The sequence below is a fragment of the Scaptodrosophila lebanonensis genome, unplaced genomic scaffold (genome assembly GCF_003285725.1).
Source record: "Scaptodrosophila lebanonensis strain 11010-0011.00,11010-0021.00 unplaced genomic scaffold, SlebRS2 tig00000113-arrow-arrow-pilon, whole genome shotgun sequence".
Taxonomy (NCBI): Eukaryota; Metazoa; Arthropoda; class Insecta; order Diptera; family Drosophilidae; genus Scaptodrosophila; species Scaptodrosophila lebanonensis.
This window is the reverse complement of record NW_022060575.1, coordinates 1,487,707-1,508,323: the sequence shown is the minus strand read 5'-3', so window position 1 is coordinate 1,508,323 and position 20,617 is coordinate 1,487,707. Positions and strand designations below refer to the sequence as shown.

Below are 20,617 nucleotides of genomic sequence, written 5' to 3'. Positions count from 1 at the left end.
TGAGAGAACTTTGCAGATGAACCTATTTTTGCGAACCTGCAACGTTCCTCGAAGCTCATGATTATTTATTTTGAAAAGCTCGTTTGAGCTTAATGTTACTATGCTTTTGGGTTTAGTATAACAGCTAAAAAGCTTAAAAGAATAACAAAAGCAGAAGCGGCATAAACAATTTGTCAAAGCTAGTGCCGCTTATTTTCAAGGTTATACGTTTACGTATAATTCACCCCAAACGCAAAATATTAGTATACAAGTATAACAACAAACACATTTGCATGCTGTAGAAATTATTAAGCTAACTGTGAAATTCGACAGAAACAATAATTAGATAATACGTAAAATTAAGTGTTAATGATATTTAACATCACTATGAATGTACATATATGTATGTATATTTTATACAGATGTACATACATATGTAAAGCTCGTACATATAAAAAGCACACACCAACCAGTTGCGTCGAGTGTAGTCGTTTGATAACAAATTGAACTTTTGCTTTATTTTTCGCCGCAGTTTTCGAGCCATCGCCGGACCAGCAAGTCCAACTACGCGGAAGTTTCTATAATTATTTCTATTTTTTGTATTGGGCCCGGTCGGAACATTAGGCTAAGAACAATGATCTCTCTTCAAGCCCTCCGACAAACCGGGCTTTCTGCCACGCGCAGCTTTAACGCTTCCAGCACAATTAGACATTTCTCAGTATCTCGCACCAACTACGATAACCAAGAGTAAGTACCAGCCCCTTTGGGAGTGTTATGAGTGTGTTTGTATTATGCACACACAATTTCCTATAGATAGAACGTTTTCGAATGCAGATTCACTTGACACACCCACCGTTCGATGCCAAACACTCGAAATTAAATAGAAATATTATTTCAGTCTATACCCGTACATATTTATACATATATCAGTGACATCATTTAATTACTTTGCTAGCCCTTGTAGCCCATTGTAGTTCATAAGCCAATTTAATTAACATGATTATACCCCCGAGAGAGGCAGAAGGCGAGCACGCGATAACCAATAATACCGGCTTTTGAAGACAAAGTTGGATATTTACCATTATGCATTCATCGTGTACATACAAATACATACATACATGCATACATATGTATGTGCACATGTACTCATAATAATCACCCCATTCTGTTGTCTTATATGCAGTTGTATCGCCCACAACCAAACTATTTGTCTATAAGGAGGAAATTATTACTTTTAAACACAAGGTGGACATGTTTACATACATCTGTATATTATTAAACACATTCAGTGCGCATTGGACTATCAATATGATTTACTGTAGTGGCACGATAACTCTCTCTCTCTTTATGTGGCACAATATCAACTTTGTGGTCAAAAAGCTTTTCATCCGAATTGAACAATACATTTATAAAACATAACAAGTAAAAAAGCTAAAGTCGGGTGTCCCGACTTTGAAATACTCTGTACATATGTTTACAATAATTATAGAAAATAAAATAATTAAGAAAATAAAAAAAAATTCAATGATCGATTTTACCTTTCTCGGTATTCGAACTCACGTAAAGGGTTTATAATTGCACATTTACATAGCAATTGCGTCTGTGTTGGTGTATGTATGCCTATGCGCATCTATTCGTGTCTGTGTAAACATGTGTGCAGTCAACCAAAGCACCAGCATCAACAGCCGCGGGCAGCGCTTGAGCAGCGCTGCAGCAGCAAATATATTTATGGCTATAACTTCTTGTCAAATCGGTCTATCATAGTGAAACTTGGCATACGGACACATAATAATTAATTGGGAGTATTTGTAAAATTTTAGTTCGAAATTCCAAGAATTACGGGAGTTACGATTTGCGGGGGAGAGGGGGGAGGGAGGGAAATTCCAAAATATACATTTTCTGCGTATTCACATAAGACATCTGGGACTAAAATTTGGTGATCCTAGGTCTTATAGTCTCCGAGATATAGGCGATTATACGAATGGAAAATCGGGAAAACCCCCATAGGGGGGAAGTGGGGGGGAAATCAAAAAAATAAAACAAACTCGCATAGAATACACACATAAGGCATTTTTGTGCATTTGGTGTCTCTATCTCTTATAGTCTCTGAGATCCAGGTGTTCATACGGACGGACAGACAGCTCCCGCAAACCTAACCTGCCAATGAATAAAAATATTCATTATAGCTATGTTTATTTTGTAAATCTTCAATCTTTTTTCAAGACCTGTCCTACGTTGGACAATTATTAAATTTTATGATAAACTTTGACAATTTTTTAATCACCGTATGCCTTATCAAGGAACGAGCTCACATTGTGGGATTCCTTCTAGCTCATTGAGCTATGCCAGGCCTCTATTCATTATAGTATCAGCATTTTACCTATCGGTTTTAAACATATTCATGTATGTGTAGTATGTACATATGTATATAGAACTGTTTGTTTTAAAGAAAAAAGTTTCGACTGTATACAATAAGCAGCGAGTCAATGTACATACTATGTGACGTGCCCTCTATATTAATCTTATGAAATATAGATATTAACATAATAGAGCTGATATAATCTGATAAAAGGTAGGCACTAACATTGTAATCAATTATTGATTTCTGTATCGAAATATTCCATTTAAGCAACTCTCTCATTAAATAATGAAATTTGCAGTGCTCTCTTGCTCCCAATGCAGTGCAGCGTTAAGGCCTTGCGCTAGCCGAAGTTAGCCTAGAAGTCTCTATCGACGCGCAGGGTCTAGGACTTTCTATCCACTAAATCCACAACTACTCGTAATAAATTTGCTCTCGCTTTTGTTATTCTCAGCGAAACAACGATTGTCGGCATGGGCCAAATCCTTTACATATGCATAAATAAAACACTGAATAAAAATTTAACAATAAACGTTCTTGTTGAAAGCCAACTTTTATTTGACTTTTAGTTGATCAAAGCGTAGCTGTAGATGATATTTCAACATACATACATTACATGATTTATTTGTATAGGTTTAATGGCAATAATCACATGTACATAGTATTAAATTAGAAAACTTATGAGGAGTTATTACAATTTTAAAATTGTCTTTAGCCGCACTAAAAGAAAAGTGGGAAAAATTTCTGCTACAACTGTTAAAATATTGACAGTCTAATAAAATGGGAAAGTAGGGAAATCGACAGATTGTCGGTGTTGGCGCATGTTGGTTTTGAAAACTTACATAAATCCCAGATCTTGCTAGAACATGCCATACAACAAATATTTGTTTCATCTGCAACGATATATATTTTTTAGATTAAAATAAAAAGAACTAATTTCTAGTTTTACAAAATTTTTAGATGTAAAGTTCTAGTTGTAGGCGGCGGTAGCGGTGGTTGTGCCATGGCCGCAAAGCTCTCGTCGAAACTTGGTAAAGATAAGGTCATCATTCTGGAGCCCGCAGATGTACGTAATCATCCCAAATTCTTAAGAAAGTTATGCTATACTTATTCACTTGTAGAAGCATTATTATCAGCCAATGTTTACGCTGATAGGAGGTGGAATGAAACAAGTGGATCAATCTTACAAGCTGATGTCAGACGTACTGCCGCAAAAGGCGAAATGGATTCGTGAAAAGGCCACAGACTTTGATCCCGATAACAACGTTGTTAAGACTTCAAGTGGTACAACAATTAAGTATGATATGCTGCTCATTGCAATCGGTCTCCAGCTAAACTTTAATAAGGTAGACCCCATGAACACTATTCCAAAGCCCATACACACGTTCTGACTCTACAAACAGATCCCTGGCCTGGTGGAGGCTTTGGAGATACCAAACGGTAAAGTTGGTTCGATTTACTCACCAAAGTACGTAGACCGTGTCTACAACTCCTTGCGGAACATTAAGGAAGGTAACGCAATTTTTACGTTCCCTGCATCGCCGGTTAAGTGCCCGGGTGCGCCGCAAAAGATTTTGTACATTGCGGAGCACTATTTCCGCAAGGTAACCTTAGTTGCTGCTTTTTTAGTGGCTCTACTAACGTTTCCTTTTAGCTAGGCAAACGGAACAACATAAATGTCATATACAATACCTCGTTGCCTGTTCTTTTCGGTGTAAAGCACTATGCAGATGCCCTATGGCCCATTGTTAAGAAACGCAACATAACGGTGAACACGCGTCGAAATCTGATTGAGGTTAGACCGGAAAAAGATATCGCTATCTTCCAAAACCTGGATAATCCGAGTGAAATATATGAAGAGCAGGTACATTAACTTCTTTAATCTATCATTTTAGCTCTCTTTGAAACATTCCATTGATTTTTAAAACTTCAGTACTCGATGCTTCATGCCGTACCACCCATGAGCGCACCGGATGAGCTAACCAAGTGCAAGGAACTGGTAAACGAGTCGGGATTCGTGGATGTCGACAAATCGACACTTCAACATACAAAGTACAAGAATGTTTTCGCCATTGGAGACTGTTCTGGTTCACCGAATTCAAAGACTGCTGCATCCGCAGGTTAGTTCTTTACCCGTTATTTTTCGTGCACTATGGAAATCCAAGCGTAAATTATTTAGCAAAGCCGGCGGTGGTGCATGCAAATGGAATCCCAAGGTTTCCAAAGCAAGCCAACGCCGCATTAAATATTCAGTCTAGTCATTGATCTATAGGTCTATTGCATTTGATCGCTCAGACATGCTCTTAAACTTTTCAGCTGCACAATCACCAGTTGTCTATCGCAATATGATCGCGGCGCTGGCAGGAAAGCCTCTAAACAACAGCTACGATGGGTATGCCTCATGCCCCCTAGTTACCGGTTACAACAGCTGCATATTGGCAGAATTTGATTACTCCTTGACTCCTCTGGAGACATTCCCAATGCCCCAAAATAAGGAGCGGTACACAATGTTCTTCATGAAAAAGCAATTGATGCCTATGCTGTACTGGACACTAATGCTTCCAGGCTACTGGAATGGACCAGCTTTAATGCGAAACCTATTCGCTCCCTTTAGGTTCAGTCAAAAATAGAAGACCCTGTTACTCAAACGGCAACAAAATCCATCATTTTATGTTTATTACTTTATTTCTGTTTGTGATCGATTTTATATTGAGGCATTTTTAATGAAATAAAATATATTGATGAAAAATATTACGAACTTTGATAACCTTCGGAAAAGTTTATGATTCAATCACATAAGAGATTTTCGATACTGTGACAATTGCGACTAACATTTCAAATAACAGCGACAAATATCTGCTAATGAATAAAATTTAGTTTTATGTATATTTGGCACAAAGGGAATCCATTATCCCCAAATAAACTTATGGCTGCAGTATTTTGAGCTTTGTCAAATTGTTGATCAACTTACTCATTAACAGATCGTACATATCAAATTTCTCTTGATTTACTGTCAATTTGACAGAGATAAATGTTTCCCAGAATGAAATGAATAAAAGTAATTCTACTGATATACAAGGCTAATTCGTTTTCAGATGATCTTGGGAATCAACATTACTGACTGGCTTCAACTTGAATTTTTGTCATACGTCAATGTAAACGTAAATATTGATATACTAGTACATATAGTATGTATCGCCTACAAATTTGCATATAGTTTGAATATTTAAAGTGTGTCCTTGTTTAAGCCATTGGGGTTATTGTACGCCCTAGAAGTCTCTAGACTTAGAAATAAAACACAACGAAAAGAATACATTTTAGATATACTACAAGTATATGTATGCGGTCAACAGATTGGTACCGATTTACATTTTTTGCCGATTAACACTTCGCAGTGTTTGGGTGTTTTAATGAAAATCAATCCTAAACTGTACATACTACAAGTGATTCCAACTGTCCAATCTGCAATGCAAGTGTGTTTTATCAATGTATTCGTTTGCAAACAGAAAATGGTAATTAAGTACATCCATACCTACACACAGAAGTATGTGCATAGGTTTAAATTAAAATTTAAAATGGTTTCATATTTGCTTCTGTTCCTTTCCCATATACTCGTACTACATTTTATACATACATACTTATGTAGTTGTTGAAGCATCTTTTAATGCAATATCATTCAATTTCAGAACGAATTAATTGTATCATTTGTAGCAAAAAATGTTTTGAGATTTTATTTAAAACATGACCGAAATTGTTTTAGATCCGAAGTCATTAATTATATTTATTGGTTTATCACCATTTAGCAGTATTTCATTTATTATAGTTTCAACTAAATATTTTTTTATATTCGTTCATTTATATCACTTCCCCATATTCTTCCCATTTCTTTTCTTTTTGTGTTTTTGATGCAAAGAATTACAATTATAAGACATAATTCATTTGTTTTATATTGTGTTCAATTTACTTGATTCAATCATTAATTATGTTTATAACTTTTTCTAAAAATTTTTTCGTTGCCTTAGCCATACATTTATTGCACTTTGTAAACATATAAATTAAACACAAGTTTATACTATATAGTTTAATGTACAACATTTTTGTTGGTTTATCATTTTCGTGTTTGTTTATTAATTTATTTATTAAATGTAAATTGGAATTTTGATTACTTATTTAAACATTAACATTACTATAAGCATTAAGTATAGGTTTAATCTATTTTGCCTTGTCCAATCTCTTATTTTTGCATTCAAGTTGAAAGATATAACAAACGATACAAGTTTACCAATAAATATTCAGCTTCCTCGTCCAGCACCACTTTGAAGTGGATCCAGCTAGCCAGTGTATTGGAGGATCTTATTTATGCGGCAATGGCTTATTTTGCTTTCATGATTGTATGACTGCATCGGCATTGTTTCTATGTGTACATGTACTCGGTATTCTGCGTTTTCAGTGTGGTGGATATAAGGCCACCACTTGGTTCCCTTTGTACGCGTAAAAGATACCTTACTTAATGTAATAGTTGCAATTTTTTATTCTTGAGTGCAATTTTAATAAGGGTATTATTAGTGAGAAAAATGAGGGGAAATATTACATTACAAAAACACGTTGATTCCATGGACACAAAATGCCAAAAGAAAGTGCTCAAAGTTAAAACTGAAATATGTATGTATATTAGAGTATAATTTAAAGAAGAAGATATTTCCTGCAGATAAACGGCGAACCCACCCCGGCCATAATAAAATTAGATCGATTTTGTGTGTGGTTAAGTTAAAGCAATACCACAGTCTTTAGAGAGCAGGAAATTTTTGAAAAAGAAATCTGCAAAACTGCTGCAAAGTGAATATTTAGCACGAACGTGAGTTTGATTTTATATTTGATATCGATAAATCTATTATAATTGTTTGGTCATGCAAAAACAGCAAAAACCGGCAGTACGACTTAGCTAATAAGTAAAGCAAAGTAACTCATCAGCAGGGTGCTCATTTTTTCTTATAACTAGCTTTGCACTGCAAGGTGAGCGCTTTACTTTTCTTACTTGATTATGATTATATAATAATTATAAGTCACATGTTAAAATAACCCTTTGTCTGCATGGTGTGTGGATTTTTTAAATTATTTGAAATTCGTTTAAATGCAACAGCCCTAAAAGTACAATCGACTGACACCGTGAAAATGTATTAATTTATTTTTAAATTTAATTTTACACTTTCGATTTTGCTTATTTTCGCTAATATTTTCGCATATTTGAAATCATAAAAAAGCTTATGATTATATAATAATTATAAGTCACATGTTAAAATACCCCTTTGTCTGCATGGTGTGTGGATTTTTGAAATTATTTAAAATTCATTTAAATGTAACAGCCCTAAAAATACAATCGATTGACACCATGAACATTTATCGATGTGCTATGTTATCGGTAATAAACAGGGTTGCTTGTTGCAGACACAACAAAAGCAGAGCGTGGCGTCGCTTGGCGCTTGGTTTTAAAGTTAACGAATTGTGTTACTTGGTTTGATGAGTTTGTGCAGAAGAAAAACTAAATTTTGTATTATCAATTAAATTGTTAAAAACTCAAAATGAAGGCAGTGTAAGTAAAAGTGAACCCTATGTTCAATAATTCCATAATGACGCCCTTCATATATTAAAATTTTGCAGCAGTAGCAGCGTTCGCACACCTATGCGTGTTTTCAAGACGCCCCGCGCTCCATTGACCGATAGGCAGCGAGAGACAGTAGAGAAGCCTCGCGATCCTGTACATGTATATTGCAGAGTGCGACCACTGCAATCGGAAGGTGATCTCACAGGAATGCGCGTAAAGAACTCCACGACAATCACATTAACGCCGCCAGATCAGCTCCTCCATCACAAGCAATCGGCACAGCGCGAAATACAGTATATATTTAAGCACGTCTTTCAGTCTGATTCCACGCAGCAGGATGTGTTTACGGCAGTGGCTCAGCCGCTGGTCGAAAATCTTGTACGCGGTCGTAACAGTTTGCTCTTCACGTACGGAGTGACGGGTAGCGGGAAAACCTATACCATGACTGGTAATTTAAGACATCGTGGCATTATGCCACGTTGCCTAGACGTACTGTTTTGCACCATATCAGACTATCAAGCAAAGAAGTTTGTTTTTAAGCCAGACAGGCTAAATGGCTTTGAAATTTTATCTGACGAAGATGCGCTGCTCGAGCGACAACAGGAAATGAATCAGCGGTTCGCCGGAGCTGGCCGCTTCGCCTTTCGACGCAAAGACTCTGACCCAGAAATTGCGTCGCAAGCCTCAGTTGATCCAAGGCCGGTGTTGGGAATAGATGAGGACAATATGTTCTCGGTCTTTGTCACCTATATCGAGATTTACAATAACAGTGTCTACGATCTTTTGGAGGACTCGGGCATACAGAAGTAAATATAATTAACAATCAACAACATATCACGTGCATACATATTTATTATTTCTTGCTTTTTCTAGGACTTTGCAAAGCAAAATCATACGTGAAGATGCCAACCGCCAAATGTTCGTTCACGGTGTCACTGAGGTTGAAGTCAAGACAGTTGACGAAGCTCTCGAGGTGTTTCAGATGGGACAAAAACGGAAACGCATGGGTCACACCGTTTTGAATTCCGAGTCAAGTCGTAGTCACTCTGTCTTCAATATCCGTCTGGTTCAGGCTCCCACTGACTGCCAGGGCGAGCATGTGGTCCAGGACAAGCACACAATCACGGTCAGCCAGCTATCTCTGGTTGATCTGGCTGGCAGTGAACGTTCCTCGCGCACAAAAAATACGGGAATTCGCTTGCGCGAGGCTGGCAACATAAACAATTCCTTGATGACGCTGCGTACTTGCTTGGAGTACCTGCGTGAGAATCAGCAAACACCCTTTGGCATAGCGCCCAAGAAAATTCCATATCGTGATTCGAAAATCACACACATGTTTAAGAACTACTTTGATGGCGAGGGTCAAGTTTCGATGATTGTGTGCATCAATCCGAGAATCGAGGACCATGAAGAGAATATGGTATATACAGTAACATTTACCAGTTATCGAACAACTTATCCAATTGACTTTATACACCATTTGGTTATTTTCAGCAAGTTATGAAATTCGCCGAAATGACCCAAGAGGTTCAAATAGCGCGTGCCACCCCAATGAAGACAGATCTAGGCTTAACACCAGGACGTCGGAAGGCAAACAAAATGTTTAAGATCGCATTAAACAACCTCAATGAACTTGGCGTACCAGAGGCTAAAGAAATAGATGTAGATGTGGGTCTTGTGTACAGTTTAGGACCAGATTTTCCCAGCTATCAAATGGATAGTCCAGAAGCTGCAATGAAAATACAAGAACTTATGCAGTACTTGGAGCAACGCATAGAAAAACGCAAAAAGCTGCGCAGCAATATGGACATAAAATGTTAGGACTAGTAAATCTCAGACTGTCGCGAAACGGTAATAATCTGTAATTTTTTTCCATTATAGGTAACAATTTCCGTCAAGTCATAATGAATTTGGAAAAAGACAACTTGCAATTGCGAACAGAGTTAGCATCTCTAAAAGCCGTCTACAAACAAGAACGCGACCGTAGTACAGCTCTCGAAAATAAGGTGCGCATTCATGAGAGTTCCATAGATGTACTCAACAACAGCCTGAGCAAGCGCGAAAGGCAAATAGAGGAATTGTCCCAGAAATTAAATGAAAAGGAGAATATGTTAACGCAAAAGGAGCACGAAAAGGAGAAACAAAAGAAAAAATTTAGCTCGAAACTTGCTGTTGAGTCCGATAAAAACAAGCGGGAATTTGAAGTAAAATTACGAGAGCAACGCGCCAAACTGCAGGAACGGATGCGCATTAAAGATGAGAAGCTGCGCCTTGTGTCAAATATTCTTCAGTCCGAAGATCTGCCAAGTCTGCCGCGGTCTCATAGTACAGAGGATATGCTTGGAGACAAGGATCGCGGTGCGATGACTGCGCGCACCGAATCCTCAGTGCCAGTGACAACGCGAACTGATATTTATTGCACGCCCCGTCATGTAAGATTCATAAGACATTAAACCTAACCATTACATCATTAATTTAATATTCTCTGTTCTAAAAACATAGGGCGTCGCTGCTGCAAATACCAGGCATCGACGATCACGTTCTGCGGGCGACAAGTGGCTGGAGCACCGAGCTGCCAATCCCGTACCACTGGGCACCATTATGCAGCCGTACTTAAAGAACCGAAAATCGGTTACAAAACTTACCGACATGAAGGAACTAACCGGGCATGGTGCCACCAAGTACTGTCTCGTTGCCCAGGAGGCCGATACTGATGGCGATGTGGAAACAAAGCTATACAAGGGTAACGTGATTCCAACCTGTGGTGGTGGCGCACAAGTTGTATTCGACGATGTCGAGTGCTTAAAGCAAAAATCACCCGTCCACTCGCCAACTCGCAAGCGCCCAAGCAATGGCAATTTATCGGGACTTGGAGCAGTGGTGCCAAGTACAGTGACAGTGACGTCTGTACAGGATGTTGCCTCACGCTGCAATTTGGGCATTGAGGGGCACAGTAGCAAGAAATCGAAGATGTGAATGAAATGTCGACCATCGCAAAAACTTACGCTATTTAAAGTATATTAGTCATTTTTTAGTTATTTTTCCTGTCGTTAAATTGAAGTTCTTGTAATCAATTGAGGATTTGGTTATTATGTATATTTAATACTCATTTATATTAAATTTGAAAGAAATTTGAAATCGTTGCGAGTTTCGTTATATTAATATTGTATGGTTTGTTTCTATAGCTAAAAATTGTTAACAGTTTCCAAAAGAAAAACAAAAATGGAATGCTAGAGTGGGACAGGCCCAACTCTTAATATCCTTTGCCCAATTCCCCAAAAACCAAATTAACATAAATTTTTTTAATGCTTATGTAATAATTGGATAACATTTATTGAATCGGAATTGCGCCTATGTTTGGCTATATGTGCAGAAAAAAATTAATCCAAAACAACAGCTGTGAGTGGAGACTACAATTAAAATTTATCTATTACGAGACTTGATTTATGGACACACAAGCACTACCCGGAAGTGCTCTAAGAATTACCGAAGCTATGAAAAATCACTAATCATCAGATCAGAAAAAAAAACACGATCTGCCTAGGGCTTAGGGGAACGTTGATAAGTTTGGTTTGGTTATTCTACCTCTTGAACTTCCAAAGATCCTTTTGTTCATACACAAGGACATTGCTAAATCAAGTCGTTTTGTCATATTGATCAAGAATATACATACATATATACTTTGAGGTTTGCCACGCTCCCTTCTGTGTGCTATAAACATTTGCATCTGGGCACAGGACATAAAAACTATGAAATAAAGTTCTTACAGAGCGATTACAGTTAGTAGTCGTTAACAACCCCTCTCTGGGAATGTACCAATTTTTTAAGAATAATAACTCAATTAAAAATCTGGTTTTTAATTATGTTTTGAATTTATTGTTACGATTATCATGGTTAAAGTATAATCATATATTTTATCATTTAAAGTAGTTTGTGAATTTCTATTCCCAAAGTTGCGCCCCAGCGCGCAAGCTCAGTGTGTGTACAAATACATATTTATATAGCGTACGATATTATTGGCCAATGTACCTATTTATATGTATATGCGTACTATATTCATTTTTAAGTGGTAATTAGAAAAGATGAACAAACAAAAAATCACATGCACATACATTTATTAACTCTTGTTTAACTATTCCTGCGTTTATTCAGATTTATGTTTAAACTTAAGCCAATAAATTTTATTTAAATACATACGGTACCGTACACATATATATTGGTAGATTAATTTCAATTCAATTACAATTACTAATAAATCAGTCTATAATTAAAATATATGTTCGCTTAATGCTTTTGTGTATGTGTGCGGTGTGTGCTTGTATGTTGATGATTGTAAGTGTATGAGCTGCCCAACTTTTAAACTTATAACATACGATTGCCAGGTTAACACAACTTCGAAACGACTTCGCATCATCATCGTCATGATCATCAATGGTGCCGCAGCGGAAGCTCTGTACTACTTCCACCGCCTAGTTCCCGTAATCCCATTACTATTAATGGCAATTGTTGTGGCAAATGAATACAAAAAAATACAAAATAGAGCAATAATCATTTTAAATTTACTTGAAGCTTGTGCCAATATAATTTGAACGATGCTCCCCAAGAGCTTTAACAAGAAAATCAATTTTCACATGGAAACAAAACACAAACTGAGGGACTTATGAACAAGAAACGATACCACAAAACTCAACAGAATCCAAATATATAAGTGAAATGCACAAACGGCATTAACATTCAAGTAAACAATTTAATTATATAATATAAAGCTGTTTTTTAATTAAGGTTCGTTCCCATTAGGCTTCCATTCGAATTGAACATAATAACTGTAGGCCTAAGCATAATAACTGTATACCTAAAATGTGTTAATTGATTTTCAATGCCATAATAAACCATTAAAACTGTATAGAACTAAGCAAGAAATTATTCTATGATTGGAAAACAAATTTTGGCTATGAAAGTAGCAAAATAAATGAAATAAATTATAACATTGAAAACTTTAGATTAAAAATTTCATCAATGTGATTATTGTTGAGGTCCGAGCCGAGGAGCTCCATTTGTTGGCAAGGCTAGCAATGACCGTTTTCCCGCGCATATGCGCGTGTGAATGAAGTGAATGAGTGTTTGGTGTGCTTGTAAGTTTCTATGATGTTTGAGTTTTCATTAAATATGCACTCGACTATGAAATCGTTACCGATTCACAATTTCTACGAGCTACTAAACTGACTCTCCCGCCGTTTGAAGGGATCATAACATAAAGAATAGTACGCCTTTGTTTGCTTCGTGTGCAAATCAACTGCTTCGCTATGCAATGGAATCGCTCCTATGAACACTTCACACAAGCTCCCTCCACATCAAAGTCCAGAACCATAAGCTTTGTCTCCTCTGTGCCATTACGAGAGCCGACTGCGCAGATCAGTTTCGTATCGTTCGCCCTTGATTTGTAAATTAGGCGAAATATGAGCAAATGTTTACCTATAAATTCAATAGTCGGTACATACCTTATGCGCCATACAACGCCACCAGAACCGCCAGAATCCAGTGCTACTAGATTACGTATAAACTCGCCGGTTTTTACGTCCCATAACTTGACTGTACCATCGTCCGAGCTTGTGACAACAAAACGTGAATTGAATTGCAAGCAAGTGACTGCAGACTGATGCTTATTTGGACCTGATAGCACATAGGAAATGAAAATGAGTTTACACGATTAGGTTCCCCACTATTATCTACTTACCCGATAGTGTCTGCAGGCACTGCCCCGTTGTTATATCCCAGACTTTGACGGTTGAGTCTGCATTTCCAGAGACGAGAATATTCTGCCTCAGTTCCATTCCCGATGTCAGACTTTGGTGACCCATCAGTGTGTGTTTGCAATTACCAGTCTCTACATCCCAGACTCGAATGGAAGTATCCAGAGAGCCGGATACAACATGAATCCCATCGAACTATAGCGCATACGATTATTAGATATCAATTTAAATTAGGCTCAAATGCCTAGCACAATCGCTTACCTGCAGGGAGTATACGCGGTTCGTGTGTCCTTGTAGGGTGTGTAGGCACTCCTGACGCTCTGGATGCCATATTTTAACCATGTAATCGTAGGCCCCGGAGACAATAAGCTTGCCATCATATTGCACACATCGGACCGCAGCCAGATGACCCACTAGCACATGCAGACAAGTGCCCAGCTCAATGTCCCAAACGCGTAAAGTAGCATCCCGGGAACCACTGACAACCCTGTAATGTAATGAGGTATCAATATTGTTAGACAAAATTGTTGAGACCGCTCCAAACAACTTGAACTTACTTATTGCCGTGCAAATGCATGCATCGCACCGTTGAGGTATGACCCTGTAAGGTGTGCACACAAGTGCCTCTCTCCATGTCCCATACCTTCAGCGTTCGATCTGTGCTGCCAGAGATTATAATGTTGTCCGACATTTGCGACGACCAGACGCCGCCAGTATGACCCACCAAAGTTCGCAAGCACTAAAATGGCAATTAGAAAGATAAACCAGTTACGTAAAGAGTTTTAAGGGATGTACATATCCACCATAGAATCATAAATGTCGGCTTATAACTACTAAGGTATTTTCGATAAGCGGAAGCTAAATAATGTATACATTTCATTTTATGCCTTACATCAACAAATTTATTCCTCCATTATAATAGACCGCGAATTTTATACATATGTACATTTAGTCAGCCGTACCTGAAGATGGTTTAACCCCATCAGATACGGCAACAACAGTTGGCATATCGATTATATGAGCTCTATATCGTATAGTGTTCTGACACAATTGATCTCGACATATTATTTCTGAGTCCTTCAAAAACTGAGCTGAATGGAACAGACAGACGGACTTCGCGCTTTGGAATTGTATAGTTATGGTAATTATATATCCTATACCGTCTTGTTTACCGTTCCAGGGAATTATTTTTAATATTATTTCTGTTGGAGCAAACCTGGTCAATAATAAATCTATCGTTTAAGAACTGTCCGTAGTTCAGGAGACTCTTAATTATATATCAATTGTCAAATTTTTTCACTTACCTTGCCCGTTACTGCCGACCAAACCTTGAGTGTGTTGTCGTCTGAGCCTGAGACGATTCGGTTGGCAGAAAACTGTAGGCATGTGATGACATGATCGTCGTGACCCTTTAGAACCTTGGGCTTGCGAACGGCTCTCGAGCGCCAATTCATTTCAATGATGTGCTGTCGCATATACGCTGCCTTCCAAGGCGACGAGATAGGTGGCATATTACCGTCGCGTCCCCGTTTTGGACGATCGCTGCGCGGCTCGGTTAGGATCTGCGCCTTACGACATTTTTCCTTCCATAGCAGATTGTCGTCACACAAGAACCGCCAACTGCGACATGTCTGTGCAGCACGGAGCAAGTCTTTCGGCTCCAGATAGGATAAAACAAACAGAGCCAATTCTCGCGGCAACAACGAGATAAAATCACGCTGGAATTGTGGCTCAATGACCTTCATCATGTGACGCACTTGCGAGGGATCGCAATGTTCGATCAGACGATCCACTGCTAGCAAACGCTCCCCATGGGTCCAGCGCTGAAATTGAGCCAACCACGGCTGCAGCTCTGGCGGAGGGTTATCCCGCGTAGTTATAAAAGAACGTGGTGTGCGTCGACCTAATGGAGAATTAATCACGGCTGCAACCCCACAGCCAAACGTTGCTGCCGTCGAAGGTGTTATGGAAGCAGTGACGGGTAGCACTGATGAAGCGTGTTGAGAAGAACGTGGCGTCGAAGCGAAATCATAAGCAATACGTTTGCGGCAATTGTTGTCTCCTGTCGCAGCACTACCTCCATATGTGAGTTGCACGCTATAGTCGCTATCCAGCAGGCGTCCATCATTGTATTTGCGTTTGCGCTGTTGGGCATTGTTAGCCGATGCCACGGTTCCCGCGCTGGCCAGAGAGCAATCAGTTACACCCTGCTCATCACCAAGGTAGCTTTCGCCTGCATCCATATCCAGCGTCTCGCTTAGGCTTGCGTTGCTGCCACTAAGACTGCTATTTCCTATTGCATTATTTTGGCAAGTGCAAACCTCCTCCATATCAGAGGAGTTGTTATCCTCATCGCAATTTGCCCAGGGCTCGTCTACATTAAAGTCAGCAGGATCCACCACTGCCTCGGCATTGATAGGTCCGTTTCCACCATTGCCATTTCCTTCTTCGACCACAACTTCTAAAACAATGACATCATTTGAGGAGCAATTGCGTTGCGATTGCGTGCGTTGGCGTTGCCTAGCAGTTATGTTGTTGTTGTTGCTATTGCCACAGGCCGCACTGGCTCGAGATAGAAAACGTTCATTCGTTTGGGCGCTGGCATTAACCTGGCGTGTACTTTTGGCTGCCGTCGCATACTGGCAACGTGCCGACGATGTCGAAGGCTGTGCGTCGTCGAGTACTCCGGCGCAGGCTGGGTCACTGCCATTAGTGGGGCGACCGCAGGTAACCTCTTGACTGGTTTGCGACGCCACAGAATTAAATGCCGTCGATTGTACAAGCGCTGCAGCCACATCCTTGTGCTCCTGCTCTAAGCTGCTTTCTTTGCCCTGTGACGGCGCAGGCGCAGACAACAAGTTATCATCGCAATTAGTGCTTGTGAAGGCGTCAGTTCTGGCTGCTCCGGTGCATTTGGTTGGAGATGTGGCTGTAGTAGTGGCTTCTATGATGACCGAGGACTTGAAAAACGGGGACGACAAGGTTGTGGCGTTGTGCTGGGAGCAAGAGGCAGCTCCACACAGCGAGGCGCCTAGATTGAGTTTGGCAGTGGACTTGCTTAGCCGATTGTTTGAATATTTGCGACTACTCGTTGGGGTTGTCGACAGATCTTTATATGTACACTATAAAAATTTTTAAATATTTTATTTCAAATCATTCGATGCGTTTTTGCTACTCACCTTGCTATCGGAGGAGACTGCTCGTCCGCTACTGCTACTGCTGCTCGGCCAGTCGTCGCTGCTGCTGCTTACGCCACTAGCACCGCCGCCGGCACAGGCTCTGGGCTTGGAATTATCCATACACGATTTGATCAGACTTAAATTCAACTTGTTTTTGCTCATCACCGAACTGGTCTTGAGCACAATGCCCCCGGTTAGGCGTTGTTCATTCTCAAAATCGCAACGTTCTATTAAATCCATTGACTCGATATCAGCTTTGGACATTGGAGGTGCATGGGAGCTGGACACTGGCGCCTCAACACAAACGACACCATCCTGAGCGGGCAATGCACTGGCATTGGTCGTTAGGCTCATTTGCTTCAGGCGCACTGACATCAGTCGATCGTGTAAAGATGACTCAACTTCGGCATTGCCACTGCTGCCGCTATCCGTGTCATCGGCCCCACTAATATCAGATGCTTGTTCAGACTTAATTCCCCTTGTTGTTGTCGCTTCTGAGCTGCAGATGGTGGATAACCCTTGGGTGGCTGTTGCATACTCTTCAGCATGGTCCTCTCCAAACATAAACTCATCACTGAGCCGCTTAGGGTTGCCAGTCTTTTCCCCAAACTCAGACTGAACAGCATTTGTCCCGGTGCTGTTTGGATGCGCTTGAACATCTTCAACAACGGGCGTTTCCAAATAAATTTTTGAACCATCGGTCGTCATAATGATGGCATTAACTGTACCATCGGTCAAAGCCATTTGTGAGGTATTAGCGCAGTCTTCGGCCGAATTTATAGTTTGTCCATTTACAACAGCTACCACATCCTCATCTTCTTCGTCTTCAACAATATCCTCATCATCATCATCTTCGTCATCGTTTAAGAGGCTGACGACCGGAGGATCATTGAAAAAAGCGTTATTTATAGAGCTTACACTGTGGTCCGAGGCGCTTTCCATTTGTCCGTTGAGCGTGTCTGTTGAGGAGCTATCGTCCACTGCCACTACACCAACGGTAGATGCACCGGCTGTGCTAATGGGCAGTGAATTGGAAGAACTAATCTCGAAAGTCTCCAGCACTCCAGAGGTGCTAGACTCATCATCGAGAACTACAGCAAACCCATGTTGCGAGTTTGAAGAGACCAGGTCCTCCACGTCTTCCCTCAACTTGGACATAGATCCTACGACTTCACTGGTAGTCGGCTCGAGTTGGGTCTTAAGCTCGATTTGTCGGAAATCTCTTCTGCTGCTCCCTCCTTCCTGAACCACTTGGGGGATGCCGATGGTGGACACGCTGCTAGCAACTGAACATCCTTTTTCCATAATACAAATACACAAGGGGAGCACACGGTAGCCGCAACTGTCACCCTGGTTGCTGCTCTCCTTGCCACACTCTGGTTGCTCTCTCTATATGTATGTATGGTATGTATTTACTGTAAAATATTTAAAATACTTATCATGTAGATATACATACATATGTACATTTTTGTAAATACAAAGGCTTCGTTGTCAGGTAATTGAAATAGCCTTTCTTAATTCTCTACCTTAGCATTCATCCATCCAACCAACGCAACTGAACTTAAATGCAACGTCCTTAAAATCTGTCAGTCCTAGACAAAGTGAATTCATCAACTGAGAAAAAATTCCCACGCTATACGAAAGAACAGTCGAGGGAAACGGCTGCGCTCTTGTGATCGTGCATGTACATATATACATATTTATGTATGTATATACATATATATGAGTGTTTTTATACATACATATGTACATCTAAATGACTATTCTCGGTGGCCGGTTGCGAAAAAGGGAAAGACAGTGGGATAGATTTGTAAAAATGCAGCAGCCGTAGCTGTCGAAGCAATCAAAACTCAAAAAAGGAAATCTCAAAAGTGCATCGGCGGAAGAAACTGAAATAGAATGGAAAAGAAGACGAAACGGGTCTTACAACACACACACACACACACACTAACGCCAAAACACACGCAGGCAAAAGCAACACACACACAAGAGGCAAAGAGATGCCAAGAGTAGAAGTAACGGATGGATGGAGAAGAAGCAACAAAGATACAGTGGCGTACACCTTGCAATTCAAGCCGCTATTTGTTTTCGCTTCGTGTCTTTTCTCCCCCCGTCACCATTCCCTTTGCGAACAGACTGAGCAAGGCAGTAGGCAAGCCTGTGTGCTTCTGCCCTCTATCAAGCGTACACACAAACATACCCGTACATTATACATATATGTATGTATGTACATGCACACATCGGCAACGTCAAAAGGGATCCGATCGCTGCAACCAACGAAGAGTGCAACAGCATCCGCAGTGACTGAAAAAAGGGCGATCACAAAGGAATTTTCATCGCTCGCATCTGCACTACTACAATAACATAAACATGTAGTATGTCTGGTATACACATACATATGTGCGCGTTTGTATGCATGTAGGTCCTTGGACTAGTATGTGTGTGTGTGCAAAGGTTCGCTTGTATTTCTGGTTGCATCACACGTAAAAAAGATAAGACAGATGCGCTAGTAAGCATGAGAAATGTAGGTAGGTCTTCAATTTCTTGCTTGGCTGTTGACCTGAGCTCTTTCTTAAAAGAACTTAACCGCATTGTGGGTCACAGGATAGAGCGAAAACGCACAAACACACATGCACGGACAGTTCTTTTAGTCGAAGAATGTCGTACAAGAGTCTCATGATTATGAAGTTTTCTCCATTATGTGCACGTACATCATTTTTTTTTAGTTGTTACCTACGAGCACTTTTTCATGACGCCCCAACAAGAATACATACGCACCAATAATAAGCGTGATTTAACAACTGAATTACATGCTAATTATAAATATAATTGTAAAAGTGAAATATTTTGCTATCTACGCCAATTAAACAATTAAAAGGCACTGGCCCTAACCCCACTTTTAGCACCAGCACTGCAGCCCCTTATTTCGTGGAGCAAACAACAAAAGAAAATGTGAACATTGTTGTACACACAAACACACAGTAGCTACTTGCGGATGTTATATGTCATATTAAGTTCACACAGGTAGATTAGTACTTTTTTCAGTAAAAGAGTACAAAACCATTTGCTAAACATATTTAGTGAATTTCATGTTTATAGTTTCACCTCGTTTATTTAAACATTTTTTTTCGTTTTTACTTTTTTTGCGTTCATCCCACACACACACACATAAGTATGCACACTCTCTTGGATATGAGTAAATATGACTCGATGTTTTCACATACATTTGCAATGTTTTCCTCGGATGTAAACGTATTCCAGTGCTGTTCTTCAATTTTGCACTACAGTTTATTAATTATACTTAATTATTGGACAGACAAAACTTTTACAAAGTAATTTACACGCACTAAGCGATTTAGAGTAGCCCCGTTGCAAACGCGTAAAAACGCCAAAAATACTATGCCCAGCCCAAATATACATATGCATACATATCTAGCGTTTAAATGGTCACACTGCAACATATTCGATAAAAAGGCGCGAACAGCACATAAATTTAAATTACTGTGATTTAAAAATCTTAACGGATCAGTTAGTATAAAAAAGTATTTCGATTCCATAAAGAAGGTAAATGCTTACCTATATGACAGTATTACTTAGTTTCCAGTTATATTGAAGACTTCCACCAAGTACCGAGTGCGGAAAAACTAGAGGTGAATCGGTCTGTCAAAGCTAATTCCTGTGACTGGGTTCTCAATTGGAAGTACTGAACTAGCTCATTAGTTTCTTTGATTTTAATTTTTATCTGCCG

The 20,617-nt window shown here is 39.6% G+C and overlaps 3 protein-coding genes across 3 annotated transcripts; 2 read left to right on the top strand and 1 right to left on the bottom strand.

The window, feature by feature from the left end:
• The first annotated feature begins 533 nt into the window (after nt 1-533).
• LOC115628313 (sulfide:quinone oxidoreductase, mitochondrial) lies at nt 534-5,089 on the top strand. Its single transcript, XM_030524367.1, has 7 exons — nt 534-726; nt 3,299-3,404; nt 3,460-3,684; nt 3,742-3,942; nt 3,993-4,202; nt 4,272-4,458; nt 4,655-5,089. Exons 1-7 carry the CDS (start codon nt 614-616, stop codon nt 4,966-4,968), a joined length of 1,356 nt encoding a protein of 451 aa, XP_030380227.1. The 5' UTR covers nt 534-613; the 3' UTR covers nt 4,969-5,089.
• A 2,717-nt stretch (nt 5,090-7,806) lies between these two features.
• On the top strand, nt 7,807-11,078 carry LOC115628277 (kinesin-like protein KIF23). The gene is made up of 6 exons (XM_030524306.1): nt 7,807-7,928; nt 7,997-8,746; nt 8,814-9,360; nt 9,435-9,756; nt 9,822-10,372; nt 10,443-11,078. The coding sequence occupies exons 1-6, from the start codon at nt 7,918-7,920 to the stop codon at nt 10,914-10,916; spliced, it is 2,655 nt and encodes an 884-aa protein (XP_030380166.1). The 5' UTR covers nt 7,807-7,917; the 3' UTR covers nt 10,917-11,078.
• A 960-nt stretch (nt 11,079-12,038) lies between these two features.
• Nucleotides 12,039-20,251, bottom strand: LOC115628254 (F-box/WD repeat-containing protein 7). Its single transcript, XM_030524273.1, has 8 exons — nt 20,094-20,251; nt 16,870-18,284; nt 14,995-16,812; nt 14,248-14,429; nt 13,952-14,177; nt 13,675-13,885; nt 13,439-13,610; nt 12,039-13,372 (listed from the first exon to the last, which is right to left on the bottom strand). Exons 2-8 carry the CDS (start codon nt 18,172-18,174, stop codon nt 13,261-13,263), a joined length of 4,026 nt encoding a protein of 1,341 aa, XP_030380133.1. The 5' UTR covers nt 18,175-18,284; nt 20,094-20,251; the 3' UTR covers nt 12,039-13,260.
• Nucleotides 20,252-20,617: the final 366 nt, after the last annotated feature.

Coding starts and splice junctions, on each gene's coding strand:
- LOC115628313 (XM_030524367.1), top strand. CDS start 614: ATGATCTCTCTTCAAGCCCTCCGACAAACCGGGCTTTCTGCCACGCGC. Junction 3,405..3,459: donor TCATTCTGGAGCCCGCAGAT/GTACGTAATCAT, acceptor ATTCACTTGTAG/AAGCATTATTATCAGCCAAT. Junction 3,685..3,741: donor TCCAGCTAAACTTTAATAAG/GTAGACCCCATG, acceptor CTCTACAAACAG/ATCCCTGGCCTGGTGGAGGC.
- LOC115628277 (XM_030524306.1), top strand. Junction 9,361..9,434: donor AGGACCATGAAGAGAATATG/GTATATACAGTA, acceptor GGTTATTTTCAG/CAAGTTATGAAATTCGCCGA. Junction 10,373..10,442: donor TTTATTGCACGCCCCGTCAT/GTAAGATTCATA, acceptor CTAAAAACATAG/GGCGTCGCTGCTGCAAATAC.
- LOC115628254 (XM_030524273.1), bottom strand. CDS start 18,174: ATGGAAAAAGGATGTTCAGTTGCTAGCAGCGTGTCCACCATCGGCATC. Junction 14,430..14,994: donor GGTCGGCAGTAACGGGCAAG/GTAAGTGAAAAA, acceptor TTGCCATTTTAG/TGCTTGCGAACTTTGGTGGG. Junction 13,886..13,951: donor ACCGCGTATACTCCCTGCAG/GTAAGCGATTGT, acceptor TATGCGCTATAG/TTCGATGGGATTCATGTTGT.